Below are 20,457 nucleotides of genomic sequence, written 5' to 3' on the forward strand. Positions count from 1 at the left end.
CATCACCAATTATATTAGTAATCAGTATCCCTATGCCTTACTGTATTCATACTTCAAAGTCAAAGGTTCAAATGACACCAAATTACAGCTTTCAAATTCACTTTAGGGTTTCTTTTTAAGCATGGGGTGGGCTGTTTTGGAAGGGTGTGTGTACACACGAGTGTGTTTATACATTCAGAGGCAAAAGTTAACACTGGGCATCTTTCTCAACTAATCCCCCGGACTACCTGGCCAGTGAAATCCAGGAGGCCTCTTGTCTGTCTCTGCTTCCCCAGCATCGAGATTACGGGCACAGGTTGCTGCATGCAGCTTTCTACGCAGAGTCTAGAGATACAAAGGCAGGTCCTCGTGCTTACCCAATAAGCACTTTATTGACTGAGTCATCTTCCCAGTCAAGAGTTCTGAGTCTCTGGAATAACAGTTTACAAGCCAGCAAAGCAATGACAACCTCCTAAACAAAAGGATGAGGGTACGTCACCTCATTGTACTCCATGAACTCACATCAAGTCACCCCGTGAGACACCATTGCTGTGCTCACAGGTGTGGTCATCTGGCTTACCTTCAGATCTCTGTGGACAATGCCCATGTTATGTATGTAAAAGACACCTTCCACCAATTCTTGAAAAATTTTTGTTGCAACACTGGCCATAACATAGGGACCTGGAATTTAAGAACAAATGGTTTCTTATCCCTATTTCTCTGAACTTATTAAATGACATTAACATTTAAATGTTAAACATTCTCAATAAATTAATTTTGGATACTTTGACACTCCAGAATGGTCTAAAACATAGAATTAAGGAAGAAGTATTCTTTGCTAGCAAAAAAAAAAAACCATCACAGACTGAAAGTCAATTTTGACACCATGTTTCCAAAAAGGTACTAAGCTCAGCCAGGAACTCTGTTAGAGACTTTCTAAACAATTAGCAGGCATTAAGTAATGAAATTACAGCTTCAGTCTTCTTTGGCTCTTAACATGCTGGTGTCAAAGGCTAACTTACTGTCCTAGTCCACACTGGATTAAGACATTATTGCAAACACTGGAGTAAGAAAACGCATAAACTACCGAGGCACGGCAGCTCGGGTTTATAATCCTGTAACACCTGGAGATTGTAACAAGAGGACCACCTCTAGTTCCAGGCCAACCTGAGCTACACAGTGAGACCCTGTCTCAAAAAGGAAGTGGGGGAAGATGAATTGTGTTCAAGGCAGAAGTTCCTATCCATCACTTGTCAGGTCTGCTAAAAATGACTGGATAATGAAGAATACAGTCAAAACTTTTCCCAACAAGTTCAGTAACATGATAATAGGAGGAGGGGTTGAGGGTTTCAATTTTTAAACCTTTACTTATGTGCACACACACACACACACACACACATTAAGTTATGTGTATGAATTATATACATGTGCCACAAGCATCCATGTACTAAAAGCAGGTGTGAAGGTCAGAGGACAACTTGTGGAGTCAGTTTTCTCCAAGGGGTCCACCTCAGACTGTCAGGCTTAGAGGATAAGCCGATTTACCACTGAGCCTCCTCACCAACCCTTTTTCTGTCATTGTTGAGTCTCATACTGTAGTCTTTGATTTCAACCCGAATCATGGGATGGAAGGTCTGAACCCCCCCCCCCACGCACACACACACAACGGCTACAGCAAGAGTTCAAAGCAAGGACAGGCATGGCTGGTTCATGTCTGCACTCCCAACTGCCATTCCCATAAGTCCTCAGGCTGGACACAATTTTTCAGTTTTTTCTCATCTCTAAGGACACTACTGTTTTAGAAGGACCTGTCGGTTACTTTTCTGAAACAGGCAAAGCTTTGGAGTTCATTAGCCAGCCAACCCAGACAAATCAGTGAGTTATAGTTTAGTGAAGACACAGTCCCAAATATAAGGTGAGGGATGACTGAGGAAGACACCTAAAATCAACCTCTGGTCTCCACAACAGGCAAATGTGCATGCCCCCACACAAATACGTACATTTTAGTACATAAAACACCAAAAATAGTCTATCTGAAATCATTGACCTAAACTCTATATTACTATTTAAATATGGTCTTGGTTTCTTTTCCCGTTGCCATCATAAAGTACCCTGAGAGAAGCAACTCAAGGGAGAAAAAGACTCATTTCAGCTCCCAGTTCAAGGTCACAGCCCCTCTTCACAGGAGGAGAAAGCAACAATGACTATTATCACGTAGCTTACTTTCTCTCTGTCCCATAGGCCAGGGCCACAATCCAGGGAAAGATGCCACCTACAGTGGGCAGGTCTTCCCACCCTGCTGCCTAATCAAGATAAGCCCCTCCAGGCATCCCCAGAGGCTAACCTAACCTATCTAGGCCCTCATGGGTGCAGCAGAACAAATCCAGGTGATTCTAAACCCTGTTAAGCTGACAACTAACATCAACCTTCATCAATACCAACACTTTATCACAGATAGCTGTCAAATTCATAGCTGGCTTTGAAAAATACTGAAAGAAACAGATTTACAGATGGTACTTACAGGCAGCTTCATCCACATACTCCCGGCTCCGCTTGTTCCTCTCGGCTATCCAGTCCCACAGGGAGAGCTCACACAGCTGCATCTGGATGTGCAACATCAGGTGGTACCGAACCTAGAGGATACACAGCATGCGCCATCTGCCAAGTCGCATTATCTTCATTTGTCAACAAATACTGGCCCACTCTAGGTCACACACCGTGACTAACTGCTGCCTAGAGTCTCCTACAGGAGCCACAGTGTAGCCTGAGGCTAGAGATGCCGCTCAGTGGATAAAGTGCTTGCTTTGCATGCAGGAAACCTTAAGTAACCTATTCTGGTTTGCTTATTTTCATTTTGTTACATCATCATCATCATCATCATCATCATCATCATCATCATCATCATTGGTTTTTCGAGACAGGGTTTCTCTGTAGCTTTAGAGCCTGTCTTGAACTAGCTCTTGTAGACCAGGCTGGCCTCGAACTCACCTGCCTCTGCCTCCTGAGAGCTGGGATTAAAGGCGTGCGCCACCACTGCCTGGCCTATTATTATTTTTTTAGATGCCTGTTTGTATTCTGAGAGAGAGAGAGAGAAAGGGTATGCATTTGGGTGGGTGTGGAGTTGGCGGAGGGGAAATGGTAATCAGAATAGTGTATAAAAAAAAATCTATTTTCAAAAAAAAAAAAACCAAAAAAAAAAGTTGAGCTCCCTGCTATTGATCCAACACCCTGCCAGCCTGCCTGCCTGCCTGCCAACATGCTCCCTGCCATGAAGGTCTTAGACTCCAACCCTGTAAAACTGTTTGCCCCAAATAACCTTTTCTTCTGTGAGTTGCCTTGGTCAGGGTGTCTTATCACAGCAATAAAAAAGTAACTAAGACAGCTGGCCTCTTTACATTGTATCTTCTTGTTAGATATTTACGCACTGTGTGAAAATGTACTGTGATTGGTATAATAAAAAGCTGAACAGGCAATAGCGAGGCAGGAGGAAGAGGCAGAACTTCTGGACAGAGAGAAAACTCTGGGAAGAAGGCAGAGTCACAAGCCAGAAGTGGAGGAGGCAGCGTGAGCAGTATGGAGAGATGAGGTAACAAGAACATAGATTAAAACAGATTGATTTAAGTTTCAAGAAATAGTGGGACAAGCCTAAACTAAGGTCAAGCTCTCATAATTAATAGTAAGTCTCCATGTCATTATTTGTGAGCTGGACTCAAAGGAAAAGCTGAGTACAGTGCCTGGCTAAAGAGAGAACAGTAAGCTGATGGCAGACGACTGGATTCAGCATTAAGGAAAATGTTCCATTAAGAAAAAAGTGCGCGCACACACACACATTCTTTCATAAGAATCATTTTGGTACATACAGATTTTCGGTCCTACTCTGACAGATTGTAATCTGTCACGTAGACTCCATTAATGTTCAAGTTTTGTGTGTGCATGCATGGGGGTCTGTGGATGTTCATGTGTGTATACAAGATGCATTTCTATGTGAAGGAAGGCCAGAATTCAACCGCAGGTATTGTTCCCTGGGAGCTGTTTTTAGAGACAGAGGGTCTCACTGGGGTGCAGGGTTTATCAGTTAGGATAGACTAGCTGGCCAGTGAGCCCCAGGGATCCACCTCTCTTCACCTTCCCAGCGCTGGCATTACAAGTATGGGATTACAAGTATGCACCACCACACCCAAACTTTTATATATGTTCTGGGGATCAAACTCAAGTCAGGCTTATACGGCAAACATTTTACAACTGAGCTATCCCTCCAGTTCCTAATGTTCTACCTCTCTAAATACTAATAATACTGATGAGAGTCTGACACACATATTAGCAAACTTACCACAGTAAAAGTTTGCTAACAACTGACCTAGTAATCTTACAGGAATCACCAAAAGTCACACTCAAAAAACATAAAATTGTTCTGCATGAATATATGTATATATTTATGGTATAATGCTAGAATGTACTAGAAAGAGATGGTGAATGAAGCTTCCAATTTCAGGCAGGGCGCACCACTGAGAATATGTAGGATGTTCTGGTCAATGGGAAGATGAGTAAAAGGTTACCAGCAGCTAAGTGAGTGAGGAAAGCTAACCACTAAGGCTAAGGCTACAGCAGGGCCGGAATGGGTTAGTAGTGTGCTTGCCAGCAAGCACAAGGCCCTGGGCTTGATTCTCAGATCTGCATCAACACCTGGAATTCCAGCATTCTAGAGGAGGGGGCAGGAGGATCAGAAGTTCAAGGTCATCTGTGACTACATACCTCATTCCAAGTCAGCCTGGGCTACATGAAACACTGTGTGTGTGGGGGGGGGGAACCCAAACCTGAGAAATACCATACAGCTAAAGGGAGCACAATAAGTCCATGAGAACAGAAGAAAACCACACAGAAAGATGGAGCACCACCGGAAGTCAGCCGAGAAAGAAGGAGGCTACACAGAGGCAAATCCGACATAGCGGTGAGTGAACACCCCAGCAGGATCTGGAAAAGCACGCTACCTCTGTCTGCTCCAGCAGGCTCAAATTGCCTTCAGAAGACTCATCTGTGGATGTAGAATTTCCTTCCAAGTCTGAGTTATGCCCCGGCGGCAGATGATGCTTGACAATTGGTCCGATAGACAAATCGGTCAAGCCATTTTCTTGGAGCTCAACGGATGATTCAAATTCGCTGCTGTTCCTGATCACTAAATTGGCACTGTAGCTCACCAGGTTGTTATTCTCATTTTTAATGTCAGATTTGCCAAAAGGTTTTTCTTTTTCTGAAGTGGGTTCAGCAAAGATAATAGATGAGCTGCATTCATTATCTTTGTCACCACCTTGATCTCTAGAAGTAAAAATACAGTAACACACAAGTGAATGGAAAGGCGAGAGTATCTAAATCATTCTTTTAAGCCAGGACGAACCGTACAAATGTCTAAATAAATAGCGCCAGGCAGGTATTTTTGGCATAAACCTGTAATCTCAGCTCCCAGCATCAAAGCACTGGGAACTGAAGGAAGAGGATCAGGAGTTGAAGGTCATCCTCAGCTACACAGCAAGTTCTAGGCAAGCTTGGGCTACATAAAACTCTGTCTTAAATTTAAAAAAAAAGAGTATCAAATATGTCTAGCATTAACTGATTTAAAGTATTAACAGAGGGTCAGAAATGGTGGTCCACACCTATAATCCCAAGACCCAGGAAGCTGAGGAAGGAGGATTTGAAGCTAGCCTGGGCTACAAAGTAACGAGCAGTCTGAGCTGCACAGCAAGACCCTGTACCAAATAAGTCAAGTAAATACAACTGTCACAGGAGAAAGTAATTTAGTATTTTGTAGGGAAAATAAACACAATGATGAAAGGATAAAAAAAGAAAAGAAAACCGGGTGGTGGTGGTGCACGCCTTTAATTCCAGCACTAGGGAGGCAGAGGCCGGTGGGTCTCTGTGAGTTCGAGGTCAGTCTGGTCTACAGGAGCTAGTTCAGGACAGGCTCCAAAGCTACAGAGAAACCCTGTCTCGACAAAACAAAAACAAAACAATAACAACAACCCAACACCCCACCCAAAAAAAAAGAAAGAAAAAAAAGCAGAAAGTTAACACTTCTCCCAAGTTCCTAGTATCAGCGACAAAAGACAAAAGCAAGTCATTGCAGGTGATGGAAAACAACGATTTTTGTGCACAAGTAACATCAATCCACATACCTGTCCCCTTCGTGCTCTGACAGCACTTCAAGAGAGGGCAGCTGAATGGGAACTCTGTCTGCCAAACAGAAATAAACACAAACAGCTATAAGCATCTGTAAGCAGCCATGATTTTCAATATACAGTCAAATTCAGAGCTAAAATAGACCCATGAAGCTGCAAGTCAAAAGGAACAAAAGTCTAAGAAATGGAGACACCCCAGTAACTGCAGAGACAGTCCCAGTAACAGATCACCACGGTCTAGAGATCTGACAGTAAGCAGTAGGTTGAAGGACTCATGGACTCAGACATAGTTCTGCTGTGGTGAAAAGCAACTCCAGGCAAGAAGTGAATAAGCTGGGGCCAGAGCGATGGCTCAGCAATTAAGGGCACTTGCTGCTCTCACTGAGGCCTTGAATTCAGTTCCTAGAGCCCACATCAGGCAGCTTACAAACACCTGTCACTCCATCCAGTTTCAGGACATCTGAAGTCCTCTTCGGGCTTCCATGGGCACTGCATACACACGATAAACATACATATACTCAAACACATCCATACACACAAAATACATCTTTAAAATAAGTTCATGTTCTAATAAATTTGATTGAACTATAATTTGAATTTCATACATTTTTTTCATAAAATATTCTTCTGCCAACTCCTTGCATTCGTGTGCATGTCTGTATGGTGACATGTGGCTTTATGTGAGTGTATGCACCTGTGCATGTGGGTGTTAGTGTGCATGTGTGCTGTACTTGCCTATGGAGAACAGAGATCAACGTCTTATTGTCTTTCATTCTTTACCTTCTTTTTTGATTCAGTTTCTCATTGAGTCTGGAGCTCATCAACTTGGAGAGAGGCTGGCTGGCCGATGGTCTCCAAGGATCCCCAGTGCTAGGACTGGGGATACACACTGCAATGTTTTTGCATGATTGCTAGGGATCCAATCTCAGGTCCTCCTGCTTACATGGCAGGCATTTTTACCAACTGAACCATCTCCAAGCCCCTCCTTCTGATGATTTAAAAGTGAAAAACCTGGGGTCGGGAACATAGCTCAATAGGAGAATGCTTGCCTAGCATCTTTAATCCTCAGCACTGACAAAAAAGCAAAACCAAAACTAAGAAGAAATTAATGCTGTGTGTGTACAAGCACATGCTTGTAATCTCAGTCCTCAGGAGGCTGAGATAAGATCAAGGCCAACTTGAGCTAATTAATTTTGAGACTAATTTGGGCTTGTTAACAGTATAGACCTTGTCTCAAAAAAAATTTAAAGTAAATAAAAACAAAATCATTCTCCACCTGTGTATGCAAGGGCAGGGCAGATTTGGCTCAAGAACAGAAGCTCACTAGATATTCATGCACAAATTGAGTACATATAGTAGTAGATGGAGACCAAAGCTCTTCAGATTTGGTAAAATGTATGTACAGAATACCAGAGGGCTTTCCCATCCTAAAACTTAAAAAAAAAAAAAAAAAAAAAAGATGTGCTTTTATGCTGTGGAATAATGTTCTTGTACACTGTAAAGATTTGTCACTTATATCAGTTTAATAAAATGCTGACTGGGCCAGTAGCCAGGCAGGAAGTATAGGCAGGGTGACCAGATTAGGAGAATTCTGAGAAGAGAAAAGGCAGAGATGCAGTTGCAAGCCAGATGCAGAAGAAGCAAGATGAGAATGCCTCACTGAGAAAAGTTACCAAGCCACATGGCTAAACATAGATCAAAGTTATGGGTTAATTTAAGTAGTAACAGCCAATAAGTAATAAGCCTGAGCAATAGGCCAAACAGTTTATAATTAATATAAGCCTCTGTGTGTTTATTTGGGACTGAATGGCTGTGGGACCTGGTAGGACAGAAACTTTCATCAAAACTTTTATGGGGTTCAAAAAGTTTCAGATCTGAGAACTTTTTGGATTTTCAAGTTTTAGACTAGGGATGATTGATCTGTATCAAAAAGCATTACTTCCCTTAGCCAAGCATGATGGCACGCTGGCCACCCTAGCACTCTAGGAGCATAGGCAGCTGAACTACAGGAAGTTTGAGGCCAGCATGGAGAGAATACCAGGCTACTTAGGACTACATAATAAAACTGTCTCAAAAAACCAAACCAGGGGCTGCAGAGACGGCTCAGCAGTTAAGAGCATATATTGCTTTTGCAGAGGACAACCGAACTTCTGTTCCCGGCACCCACGTCAGGTGGCTGACAATTTACTAATTCCAGATCCAGGGATCCAATACCTTCTTCTGGACTCTAAGGGCACCAATAAGCATGTGTGTACATTCCCCCACAAAGAAACATACTTACACACATAATTAAAAGTAAACAAGCTAGTCAAATAGCTATTATTATTTTACTAATACTTTATTAGTAAAATAGCTAAGTAGATGTGTTGGCACGTGCTTTAACCCCCACACTCGGGAGGTAGAGGCAGGTAGGTCTCCATGAGTTCAAGGTTAGCCAGGGCTACACTGATTCTGTCTCAAAAAAGTAAAGTAAAACTTAGACAGTCTTTGTTAGCCAGGCAGTGGTGGCACATGCCTTTAATCTCAGCACTTGGGAGGCAGAGACAGGTGGATTTCTGTAAGTTTGAGGCCAGCCTGGTCTACAAAGTGAGCTCCAGGACATCCAGGACATTTACATAGAGAAATCCCATCTAAAACAAAATAAAACAACAACAACAACAATAAAAATAAGTCTTTTTTAAAAAGCTGGGTATAGTGGCACAATCTTTTTAGTCCCATAACTCAAGAAACAGAAGCAGGTAGACGACTGTGAGTTCAAGACCAGTCTGTTCTACATAGGGAGTTCTAGAACAGCTAGGGCTATACAGAGAAACCCTGTCTCAAAAAACAACCCCTCTCCAAGGGAAAAAAAAAATACATAAATGAAATCAAAAGCAACTTACCTTGTGGCCGAACCACATGAACGTGTTCTATCCACGCAGTATGATAGCCAACAATGTTGGGGTGCTGGAGACCTGCCAGAACCTTTACTTCTCGGAGCACCTAAACAAAATTAGAATTGCTTTTTATTGGCTATTGGTTACCCAATACAACTCGCCCTGGAAGAAAAATAGTAACTCTTCTAAAAAAGGAAATGAACTACAAAGAAATAATAGGAACAATCCTGTGTAAGACAAATAGTAATTTGTTGTTGTTTTTTGAGACAGGATCTCTCTATACAGTACTGGCTGTCCTGGACCTCACTGTGTAACCCAGGCTGGCTTCAAACTCACAGAGATCATCCTGCCTCTGCTTCTCATGTGCTGAATCCTGCCTCTTAAAGGCAGGCATCATCATACCCAGCCAAACAGCAATTGTTTCAGCAACTCCACACCTACTTCATGTCCTGATACTTCATTTGATTCCTGTATCCCTCCCCACTGTAACCAAGCGAGACCACCAGTCTTCCTACGATTTTCTTATCTTTATCTTTTTCCTTTTCTAAAATGCTGCTGAGAATCTAAGAGCCTTGAGCATGCTACGTAACCTCTCTCCCCTGAACTTCACCCCGGCCTCTGGGAGTGGTTTTGTTTGCTTCTATGTTTGTTTTGATAGTGACTCACAGTGCGGCACAGCCTGGCAGCTCCTTCTGCTCAGGACTCTGAGCACTGGGACGACAGCTGTGCCATGATGGGGTTGTCACTGTTACTTAAACAGCAGAGACACCGTGAGGTGGAAGAGAAGGAAATTTATTCAGGACCACACAGCATGTCTCTAAGAGATGGTCCTCTACGAGATCTATTCTTTCAAGGAAAAAGCTGCACAGTACGGTAACCAAGTACTTAGAAAATTAATTTCTGAGAGAAACAGCTCAGAAAACAAAGGCACTGTGCTGCCAAGCCTGATGACCTGAAGCTGGTGCCTGGGATCCACATGGTAGAAGGAAGAGAACCAACTCCCATGAGTTGTTCTCTGACCTCCACACAAGCACTGTGGGCACACATTCATGTACAGTCATGTACACAGTCTGTCACATGACTTTATCCTTAGCATTTGGGAGACAGAGGCAGGCGGAGTTTGAGGTGAGCCTGGTCTACGTAGTGAGACACAATCTCAAAAATAAAACAAACACATGAAATAAAATAGAAAAAAAACTTTAAAGAAAAATTACATCAAGTAAAAATTTAGTTTTCATGTTTACTGATACAACCTACTATTTAGCAAATAAATATGTATAAATGCACATCTAACTCCTTCAAAACAAATCATACAACTATTGTGTCCCTCCTAACCCGCTCCTGGGCTGCCTTCTCTCTTACTAGAGCAGAAGGAGAGCCTCTGACGCGGAGGAAGCACTCACGCTCCGCGCTCAATCCCCAGCCTTCCCGCTACTTTTTGAGAAAAGGTCTTACTGAGGTACCTAGACGTGAATTCACTCTGAAGCCCAGGTAGACCTGGAATTTTCAATTCTCCAGCTTCACCCTGAGAATGGGATTACACACCTGACTTGCCAGGCGTCCTCCCCCATTTTTTCTTTGTTTAAACAGTGAGGTTTTATTATATAGCCCTGGCCAGTCTCAAGGGGTCATCCCGCCTCACCTTCCCCAAGAGAGTTTAGACTACTGGTGCACGTAGCAAGTCCAGCTCAAATCATTTTTTTTTTTTTTTGATGGGTTTTAGGATTGGATCTGAGACATCCAGTCTAGCCTGCAAATTGTTTCACAACACAGGCTGACCTTGAACCGATCCTCCTACCTCTGCTTAGCACCACCATGCCTGGCCCAGCTTACATCATTTTCTGCAATTCCACTTTCAGGGTTAGGGAGATAGCTTGGCCAGTAAAGTGTTCAATATGCCAAGTAGGAAGACTTGAGTTTGATGGTCAGAATTCACATCATCATCATCATCATCATCATCATCATCATCATCATCAAGGACTGGGCATGTCCTTTATGTAATCCCAACCCTGAGGAGGTTGAGATGAGGATCCCTGGGTTCACTGGCCAACCAATCCTGCTTACTTAGTGAGCAGCTGCAGTATAGTGAGAGACCTTGTCTGGAAAACCAAGGTGGCCGGTGCCTAAGGACCATCACTCACAAGCACGCACAGCACTGGCACCCTCACACACAAACTGCATGTGAACCTGCACACACACTCATCCGAAATCGTACCTTCATACAGTCTGTTTTCGTTGCACTGTTAATCAGGATTTTCTTAATTGCATAATGCTGACCATCTAGTTTGTTCCGGACCTAAAAAGCCAGAAGAAAGAAAAAGTATTAAATTCCATCACAAATCCAAGTGAATAAAGGAATTTACATCATGTGAACGTTGATAACCCAAACCACCAAGGATCAAATTAAGCTTAAGCCATTCTTCCCACAAAGGGGAAAGTCAGCCCTAGTGCTCTGGAGCAGGACCTCGGCAAACTAATCTGTCCAAGCCCAGGCTGCGGCCTAAGATGGGGAACGCTAGAACAGTTGTATGCACAGTCCCAGATGGAAGAGCAGCAGGTTTTCAGTAACAGAATCTTCTTCATTCTTTCTGAGCCTGGGTCTCAGATAGCCCAGGCTGGCCTCAAGCTCATATGTAGCCAAGGATGACTCTGAACTTCTGATCCTCCTGTTGTGAGTCCCGGCATACAACACTGTGGGTTTGTGTGGTGCTGGTGATCAGGCCCAGGGATTTGGGCATGCCAGACAAGAGCGCTACCAACTGCGGTGTATCTGCAGCAGCACAGCTTCTTTTTGTTTTTTGTTTGTTTTTTTTTTCCAAGTCAAGGTTTCACTGTGTAGCTCTGACTGTCCTGGAACTCCCTCTGTAGACCAGGCTGGCCTCGAACTCAGAGATCTGCCTGCCTCTTCCTCCTGAGAGCTGGGATTAAAGGTGTGCGCCACCACCATCCGGCTCAGCACATTGTTTTCAAGTTTCAACTTCTAATTTGAGTAAAGCCAATTCCTTATCATTCTGCTGAATAATCTTTAACCTATGGATTGAAAACACTAAATTGAAAATATTCTTAAATTATATTTTTATTAAATTTGCTCTTTGATGTTGCTCTATGTATTGGGTGGTTTTGTGTGTTAACTTGACACAAGCTAGAGTCATCAGAGAGGAAGGAGCCTTAGCTGAGGAAAAACCCAATGAGATCCAGTAGTAAGGCATTTTCTCTTTTAGTGATCAATGGGGGAGGGCCCAGACGGTTGTGGGTGGTGCCATCCCTGGGTTGCTGGTCCTGAGTTCTACAAGGTGGACTGAGCAAGCCCTGAGAAGCAAGTCAGTAAGCAGCTCCCCTCCATGGTCTCTGTTATCAGCCCTGACTTCCTTCAGTGATGAACAGCAATGCTGAAGTGTAAGCCAAATAAATAAACCCTTCCCTCCCCAACTTGTTCTTTGGCCATGGTGTTTCGTTGCATCAACAGAAACCCCAGCTAAGACAGGGGAGAATGTACCCAGAGAACAGACAACGGCTGGGACAAATCTCCTTGGGTGAGGATGGCTCCAGATGGGTTGGTTTTCAGTGTCCCCTATTAACTGCCTGCAAATGATAAATAATAAATGGAAATGATAACACATGGGTTTCGGAATCTATGTGTACTTCTAACCATAATAATAAAAATAACTTCTCAAAATACACAACTTACCGCATAACAGGTTAAAATGAGCTAACAGAAAAAAAAAAAAAAAAAAGTAAAACAAACCTTGTACACTCTTCCATATCCTCCTTTTCCTAAGATGGCAAGCTCTTCAAATTCATTTAAGTAGCGTGAGGTCTGTGCTTCAAATGCTATCTCCCTGGATCTAAAAGTTAAGTACAAACAGAGCATCAATATGAAGATGTGACCATCAACCGTACACACTGTTTTCCCAACCTGCTGGGACTCATTGATCAATAAACTGCAAGGTAGACAGAATCAGCCAAAAGGACATTTCTAATTTCCCATGGGAAGAAAATGGCTACGTAAATTAAGGGTATAATAAAAATAGCAAGAGGGCTCACTGCCTTTAGTAATCAGCATCCCAGCAGCAATCAGCAGCAAAGCTTTATACACAGCAGACACAGGACAGAAGCGATTGAGCTTTTTCTTTATTGCTGAGAGGCAGGGTCTTCAGTAGCCAAAGCTGCCCCTTGGGTTTCTGAACCTGCGGCCTTTACCTCCGAAGTGCCGAGGCTACAGTCGTGCACACCCATTACCAGATAGTTTTACTTAAATTTCTTGTTTGCATGTTTTTGGGAGTTACTGGGGATTGGAGACAAGGTCTGGCTCTGGAGTCCAAGCTTCCTGGAACTCACTATGTTGTTCAAAACTGGCCTTCAACATGTGGCAAGCCTCCCATTTCTGTTTTCCATGTGCTGAGGTTACGATTGTATGCTGCCACACGACTCCCAATCTTACAGACTCTTAAATGATCCAGGCTCCTTACAGATTTTTTAAAATTTTGTTAATAAAGTAAAAGGCCAAAGGTGTCCTCCTAAAAGAAGTATCAGTAGTCTAATTAACAGTGGGGTTTGCTGGACATGGCTGGCCCGGACCTGCCTATAATCCCAGCAGGAGGACCTGAGTATGCAGACAGCTTGGGGTGCAAAGAGACTTTGTCTCTTTGTGGGGTGTGGTGATGTCTCAATGGGGAAAGCATCTGCTTCCTGCAAGCATGAAGACTTCAGTGCAGACCCCAGTACCCAAACAGACACCTGCAGGGCATGGCGGCCCACCTACAATTTCGGCAATGGGGAGGAAGAAACAAGGGCTCCTAGAGCAGACAGGCATGGCGGACAGACCACGCCTGCAATCCAGTGTGCTCTGGACAGAGTGGCAGGGGAATGCATGTTAACTTCCAGGCCAAATTAGACTACACAGCAAGAATATGTCTCAAAAAATAAAGAATAAATAGTATTTTGTTTGTTTGTTTGCTACTGTTTTTGTAGACAGGGTTTCTCTGTGTGGTCATAACTATTCTAGAATTTACCCTGACTGATCAGGCTACCTGTGAGCTCAGAGAGCCTCCTGCCTCGGCCTCCTGAGTGTTGGGATTAAAGGTGTGTGCATCACCCAGCAAGAAATAATATTTATAAAATATTTTGATTTCTTTTAATTTAGTTTAGTTCATGGAAAAGTATTGGATACATACCTGATTTTCTTCATGTAAGAATTATCTTCACAAGGATCCTAAAACCAAAACAATTATCTTTAAGAACCATTTAAAACATCTGACAAGCAAGGAATCAAATTCAACATCACAATAATCCAAATGCTCACATACCTAAAACAAGACCATGGTCTAGCATTTTACTTATTTACTACGGTTTTTTGTGAAACTGGTTGACTATATAGCAAAACTTGGCCTTGGACTGAATCTTCCCACCACAACCTGTTGGGTGCTTGAGTTACAAACGAGAGCCATCAGGATAAGCATAACCTTAGGTTGTTTTTGTTGTTGTTTCTGATACAGGGTATTGAGGTAGTCGTGGCTAGCCTAGAAGTCACCATGTCGACCAAGCTAGTCCTCTGGCCTCTGCCTGAGTGCTGGGATTACAGGGCTGAGCCAAATGTCCAGCTTGAAAACACTTTAATATTACTTAACAGTTTACGGTTAAAAATATTTCAGAGCTGAGAACTTTGTTTTGTAAGGAGCTCCATGAGTAAAAACCGACTCACTTCAAAAATCCATATAGAAATTGACTATTCCCATCCCCACAGCTACCACCCCATCTTTTTGCCCATATCCTTGCACCTGCCTCCCTGCCCTTGAGTCTCTCCACCTATTTTCACCACAGTAGCAGGTGTGAACACGTTAAAATGTTCCTCTGCTTAAAATCCTGCAGTGTTTCCGGTGTCCACTCCTGTGTCCATTCAAATGGTCTCGAGATCCTACTCCAAGCTGGCCGTGATGACTCATATTTGTAATCCCATCATTTAGGAGGCTTCGAGCAGAAATGTGGAGAGTTCGAGGCCAGCATGGGCTACACAGAGTTCTAAAACTGTCTGGGCTACAGGATGAGAATCTGTCCAAAAAAAATATAAATAAAGAAGGAAATAGTAGCAGGCAATAGTACTGTTGCCCCTTGTAGTGGATTCAGTGAGGAAGGAGAGAGGAGGGAACAATCCCACACCCCCACAGTCCCTCCCCACTCTCTCTCCCACTCTTCCCTTTACCTGCTCCACCTAGATGCAAGGCGGCCTTGCAGAACTGAGCAGCATACCACCCCCAGCACACACCCAGCAAGGGTACTTGCTAACATGTGCCTCTGTCTGAAATCCTCCACCTCCCGCCTGCAGTTAACTGTCTCTCAGCTCTGGGCTTGACCACTTTCCAAGGCAGGACTGCCGTGGCCATTGTACCTGGCAGTCACATGCCCCTCCCAGCACTCCCTGACCGCCTTCATTACCTATGTGCCATCCTCCCTGGTCGCCTGCACTACCTATGTGCCATCCTCCCTGACGGCCTTCTCTACCTATGTGCCATCCTCCCTGACGGCCTTCTCTACCTATGAGCCATCCTCCCTGATGGCCTTCTCTACCTATGAGCCATCCTCCCTGATGGCCTTCTCTACCTATGTGCCACCCACATTTGTTTTAATTTTGCCTATTGTTACTGCCCCCTGCATCAGAACACACGCTTCATGAGGTTTTAGGGTTTTGGCTATTTTCTTCCATTTTTCCCCCAGCGCCTATAAAACAGTTTAGCATAGTAAATATTAGTAATAAGAACTAATACTGTCAACTTCTATTTTTAAGAACCAACTCATATAACTAAAATTAAGTAATGCTTTAAAAAATACAGTTCTAACTGGGCAGTGGTGGTGCATGCCTTTAATCCCAGCACTCAGGAAGCAGAGGCAGGTGGATCTCTGAATTTGAGGCCAGCCTGGTCTACAGAGTGAGTTTTAGGACAGCCAAGACTATACAGAGAAACCCTGTCTTGAACCCCCCCAAAATATGTATGTGTGTGTGTGTGCACACACACACACACACACACACTTCTCTTTCTCTACTGTTTTTTTGTTTTGTTTTGTTTTTAGCCCTGGAAGTACAACACAGTACTAAGTACAATAGGCAAAAGCCCTGCCACTGAGCCACACACCCTACAAAGCACAGTGTTCTTCTTTCCTTCCTTCCTTCCTTCTTTCTCTAATGTATTTTACGCATATGAGTGTTTTTGCCTACATGTACTTACCTTATTTGGTGCCTGGTGCCCATGGTGGTCACTCCACAGAGTTATCAATGGTTGTGAACCACCATGGAGATGCTAAAAACCAAACTTGGGTCCTGTCCAAGTGTTCTTAATAGCTAAGCTATCTCATCAGCCCCCACATAAGGTTCATTGAAGACTCAAATTGACTTGTCACACACAAAGCACATGTGGGAGGGCTTACCTGCCGGACTCTCTCTTTGGCAGACCTCATTAAATGGGTGATGGCTCTATTGTGGTGTAATCTCAGAGAGCTAAACTCATCACTGCAGGTAAATGAAGACAGCAGTCCCATCTTGATAAAAGTCTGGCAGAGTACTATAAAAAATATGATAAGCTCTTATTAGAAAAATTGACAGCAGGCAGGGCAAGGGGGGGCAAACCTGTGACTCTAGCATGCAGGCTGGTAAGAAAGGAGGATCTGCAGTCCACGCCACCTCTCAGCACCCAGAAAGTCTGAGGCTAGCCTGGGCTAAACAAGATCCTGTTTCAAAGGGGAAGGGGGATATCGCAGATAGGTATACAGACTGTGCACCAGGTGCCTCAGAAAAGTTGCTTCTGTAGAAATGTCCTTAATTTGTGCATAAATACAGCCAGGGCCAAGTGTGCTGGCTCACACCACAACCAGAAATGGAACAGGAGGGAGAGGAAAAAAAGAAGTCAAGATGGAGAGAGAACAGGAGAAGAGGGAGAAAACAAGAAAAAACAGGGAGAAGCCAGGGAGAGGCACAAAGAAAGGGTAGGGAGGGTGTGCTGGCAAACATCTTTGACCCTATCAATCAAGAGGCAGAGGAAGGTGGATCTCTGTGAGTATGAGGCCATCCTGGTCTACATATCTGCATAGTGAGTTCCAGGTCAGCCAGGGATACACAATGAGACTATTTAAAAACAAAAACAAAACAAACAAACAAAAAAACCCCAACAACAACAAAAAACCCATGCCTTTAATCCCAGCATTTGGGAAGCAGAAGCAGATAGATCTCTTTGAGTTCAAGGCCAGCCTGGTCTACAGAGCAAGTTCTAGGACATCAGCCAAAGAGAGACCCTGTCTGGACAAACTTAAAAAAAAAAAAAATTAAAAAAAAATTTAAAAAAGAAAAGAAAAAGGAGGAGAAGGAATTGGTAGAGGTGGAGAACAAGAAGGAGAAGGAAAAAAAGAAAGAAGAAGAGGAGGAGGAGAAAGAGGGCTAGCGAGCCGGCTCAGTGGTTAAGAGTGCTGGTTGCTCTTCCATAGGACTTCGGTTCGATTCCAGCCCATCCTCTGGCCTCTGCAGGCAGGCACTAGGCACCCAAATGTTGCACAGACACATATGTAGGCAAAACCCTAAACATATAAAATAATTTTATTTTTAAAAGGAAAGAAAGAAGAGGGAGGAAGGGATAGGGAGAAAGGTGAGAGAAGAGAAGAGGGGACAGGAGAGGAAAGGAGGAGAAAGGGAGGAGAGAGGGAAGAGAGAGGCAGCAGACAGAAGATAGAGAGGAGAGGGGGGGAGGGGAAGGAAGGGGTAAGGAAGAGGAAGAGGAGATAAAAAGAGAAACAGATAGGGTTGAGGATGTACCTCAGGAGTAAAAGCTGACCATTACGAAGCCCTGGGTTTGATGCCCAGCGCCATCAGAAGAAAACAAACCAAAAAGGAATACAGGTAACTGTAGAGGATCTTCCTGGCAATGACCCAACTCTCATCAAAAACATTTCCTTTGGAAATTTTGTAAACTAACAAACATACTACTAAATGAAACTAGGGTCTTTTTTAAAGAAAAAATTAAATAGCACCCCTCCCCAGTGAGACAGCGTCTCATATAGCTCAGGCTTATCTCAGATGTGTGATGTAATGAAGGAGAGCCTTGACCCTTGAACTCGTAACCCTCCCACTTCTACCTCCCAAACGCTCGGATTACGGGTATGGACTTCCACACCTAGCTAAAATATACATGTTTCAAAGTTCATCTAAAAAGGCTCAGTATATGGCATTCAAAACTACTTTAACATCAGGCTGGGGATGTAGTTAAGTGGTATCACACCAGCTTTGAATGCACAATACCCTGAGTAAGATCCCTGTGTGGAGAAGAAAAACAGCAACAAAAATTCTATGCACACAAATTTGTAGTGATATTTCATTTGTATTTTAATAAATAAAGCTTGCCTGAAGGTCAGTGCCAAGCTAGCCACACTAGTCAGCCATATAGGCCAAGCAGTGGTTGCTTTAACCTTTAATCCTAGCAGTCACTCTAGTTAGCCAGAGGCCAGGCGGTGGTGCACGCCTTTAATCCCAACACTAGAGAGGAATGTAAGGCTAGATGAGACAGGAACTGGCTTCTCTTTCAGCCTGATGATTTCACGGCAGTAAGAGCTCTCTAATGGCTTGGCTGCTCTGCTTCTCTGATCCTTAGGTTGAACCCCAATATCTGTCTCTGGGCTTTTGTTATTCATGCTACACAGATTTGCTTTTTATAAGTTAAGATTCTCATAGTAAAATTCTAACTTTTCAAAGCCATGAACCTAATACAGCAGTGTAGTACTTTGGAGCTAGGGGCATCCCTTTGTAAGCCTCATCCTCCACGCACAAAGCTGCTTACAAGCCCCAATATGAGATCTCTTAATTCAAGATAAAAGATACTGCCATGAGGGCTCTGCCCATACACACCTGTCAAACTCAGCTTTATCCCCAGAAGCACAGTGGAAGGAAGGAACCAACAGCTGAAAGCCACCGTCTGACCTCCACATGAAAGCAATAACACACATGTACCTCACTCACATACAAATGTCTCAAACAAACAACCATGAAAGATGTGTTAGTAAACATTTTACTCATTCTTCATGTCCATTTCTTTATTTAAATGACATTATATCCTTAACTACTAAAACATGCCGTTTTGGGGGTTTTTTTTGTTTTTTTTTTTTTTTTTGTTGTTGTTGTTGTTTATTTTTCGAAACAGGGTTTCTCTGTAGCTTTGGAGTCTGTCCTGAACTAGCTCTTGTAGACCAGGCTGGCCTCGAACTCAGAGATCCGCCTGCCTCTGCCTCCAGAGTGCTGGGATTAAAGGTGTATGCAAACCACCGCCCGGCAAAGCCACTTTCTAAGACCATGTAAAGACATCTATCTTTAGTGAGGATGTCTAAGACTTGGAAAGGATTTCTCAGTAGAAAGGAGCCTGAATCTACAGCTGAAGATAAAGAAGCTGGTCTTGGTCAATAAGACAAAACCGGAACCATAACATAATTCTGTGAACTTTGGAGCTCACGTTTCTAAAATGCAAATATCCTAAACAGGAAAAACAAAATTGAACATTTTCAAGAACGTGGTATGGAACTCCTCCAATCCTCCAGTCAGGGGCTGAGGCAGTGTCTGAGGTTAGTGGTAGATTCTCTGCCTGTATACAAGAAGCCCTGGGTTGAATCACTATATAAATTAGGTGGGTAGCACACTGTGGGTACTCCAGTACTTGGCAGGTGGAGGGAGGAGGAGTTCAAGGTCAGCCTCTGATACACAGCATCTGAGGCTAAAGAATGAGATGAATATTATATTATTGCTGCAAAACCACTTTTTTAATTTATTGAATCACATGCAATTGTACATTTACAAGGAATTACGCAAAGGAAAGTTGAAATGAATTGAAGGAATGGGAAATCATTCACACTTATTTTGCACCCACAATTTATACACCAGCTGCTTCTCAGAAACACAGCATTAAAGGCAGTAATTTTTTACAAGCTTTACTTAACAATACCCATGTAGTCTTACTCACATTTAAACACCTGTTTTGAATGAAGCGGGTTTGGCTCATGTACGTGGCTCAAGTGCTCCAGCAAGGAGACGAGCAGTAGCTGGTTTGCCACTACGAAGGGGAACGTGGGCTGCTGGAGGGGCTCTTTCAACACTTGGAGTTCTGCTGGGACATCAGACTCTAAAAATAAAAAAAGGGGAAAACAATACTGGTAAGTGTGTCCCGTAATGACAAAATAGCATGCTTTAATTAAGACAACAGAATGAAGTAACCCCAGGGAGATAACAGAGTCAAAGCGTAATTGCGGTGAGTCAGGTTAGGAAAGGTTTCCTGGGGCTGGGGAGATGGCTCAGTGGATAATGTGCCTACTGTGTAAGCATCAGGTCCGGAGTTTGGGTCCCCAGCACCCACAATAAATCAAGCAAGTTCAGCAACACCCCCTGCAATCCCAGTGCTGAGGGGGATCAGCTA

At 43.4% G+C, this 20,457-nt stretch overlaps 1 protein-coding gene across 1 annotated transcript in view; it reads right to left on the reverse strand.

The window, feature by feature from the left end:
* The window catches only part of Eif2ak1 (eukaryotic translation initiation factor 2 alpha kinase 1), a 37,417-nt gene that overhangs the window by 13,495 nt on the left and 3,465 nt on the right, over positions 1-20,457 (reverse strand). Inside the window, exons 2-11 of the mRNA XM_048436794.3 lie at positions 20,008-20,166; positions 16,445-16,578; positions 14,200-14,237; positions 12,771-12,870; positions 11,241-11,321; positions 9,032-9,131; positions 6,147-6,204; positions 4,968-5,292; positions 2,501-2,612; positions 560-660 (exon numbers count right to left, since the gene is read on the reverse strand). Of these exons, the coding sequence (XP_048292751.2) occupies positions 560-660; positions 2,501-2,612; positions 4,968-5,292; positions 6,147-6,204; positions 9,032-9,131; positions 11,241-11,321; positions 12,771-12,870; positions 14,200-14,237; positions 16,445-16,578; positions 20,008-20,166 (1,208 nt within the window). The remainder of the gene's footprint in view (positions 1-559; positions 661-2,500; positions 2,613-4,967; positions 5,293-6,146; positions 6,205-9,031; positions 9,132-11,240; positions 11,322-12,770; positions 12,871-14,199; positions 14,238-16,444; positions 16,579-20,007; positions 20,167-20,457) is intronic.

This window comes from Myodes glareolus, chromosome 2 (genome assembly GCF_982192425.1).
Source record: "Myodes glareolus chromosome 2, mMyoGla1.1, whole genome shotgun sequence".
In the NCBI taxonomy this organism is placed as follows: Eukaryota; Metazoa; Chordata; class Mammalia; order Rodentia; family Cricetidae; genus Myodes; species Myodes glareolus.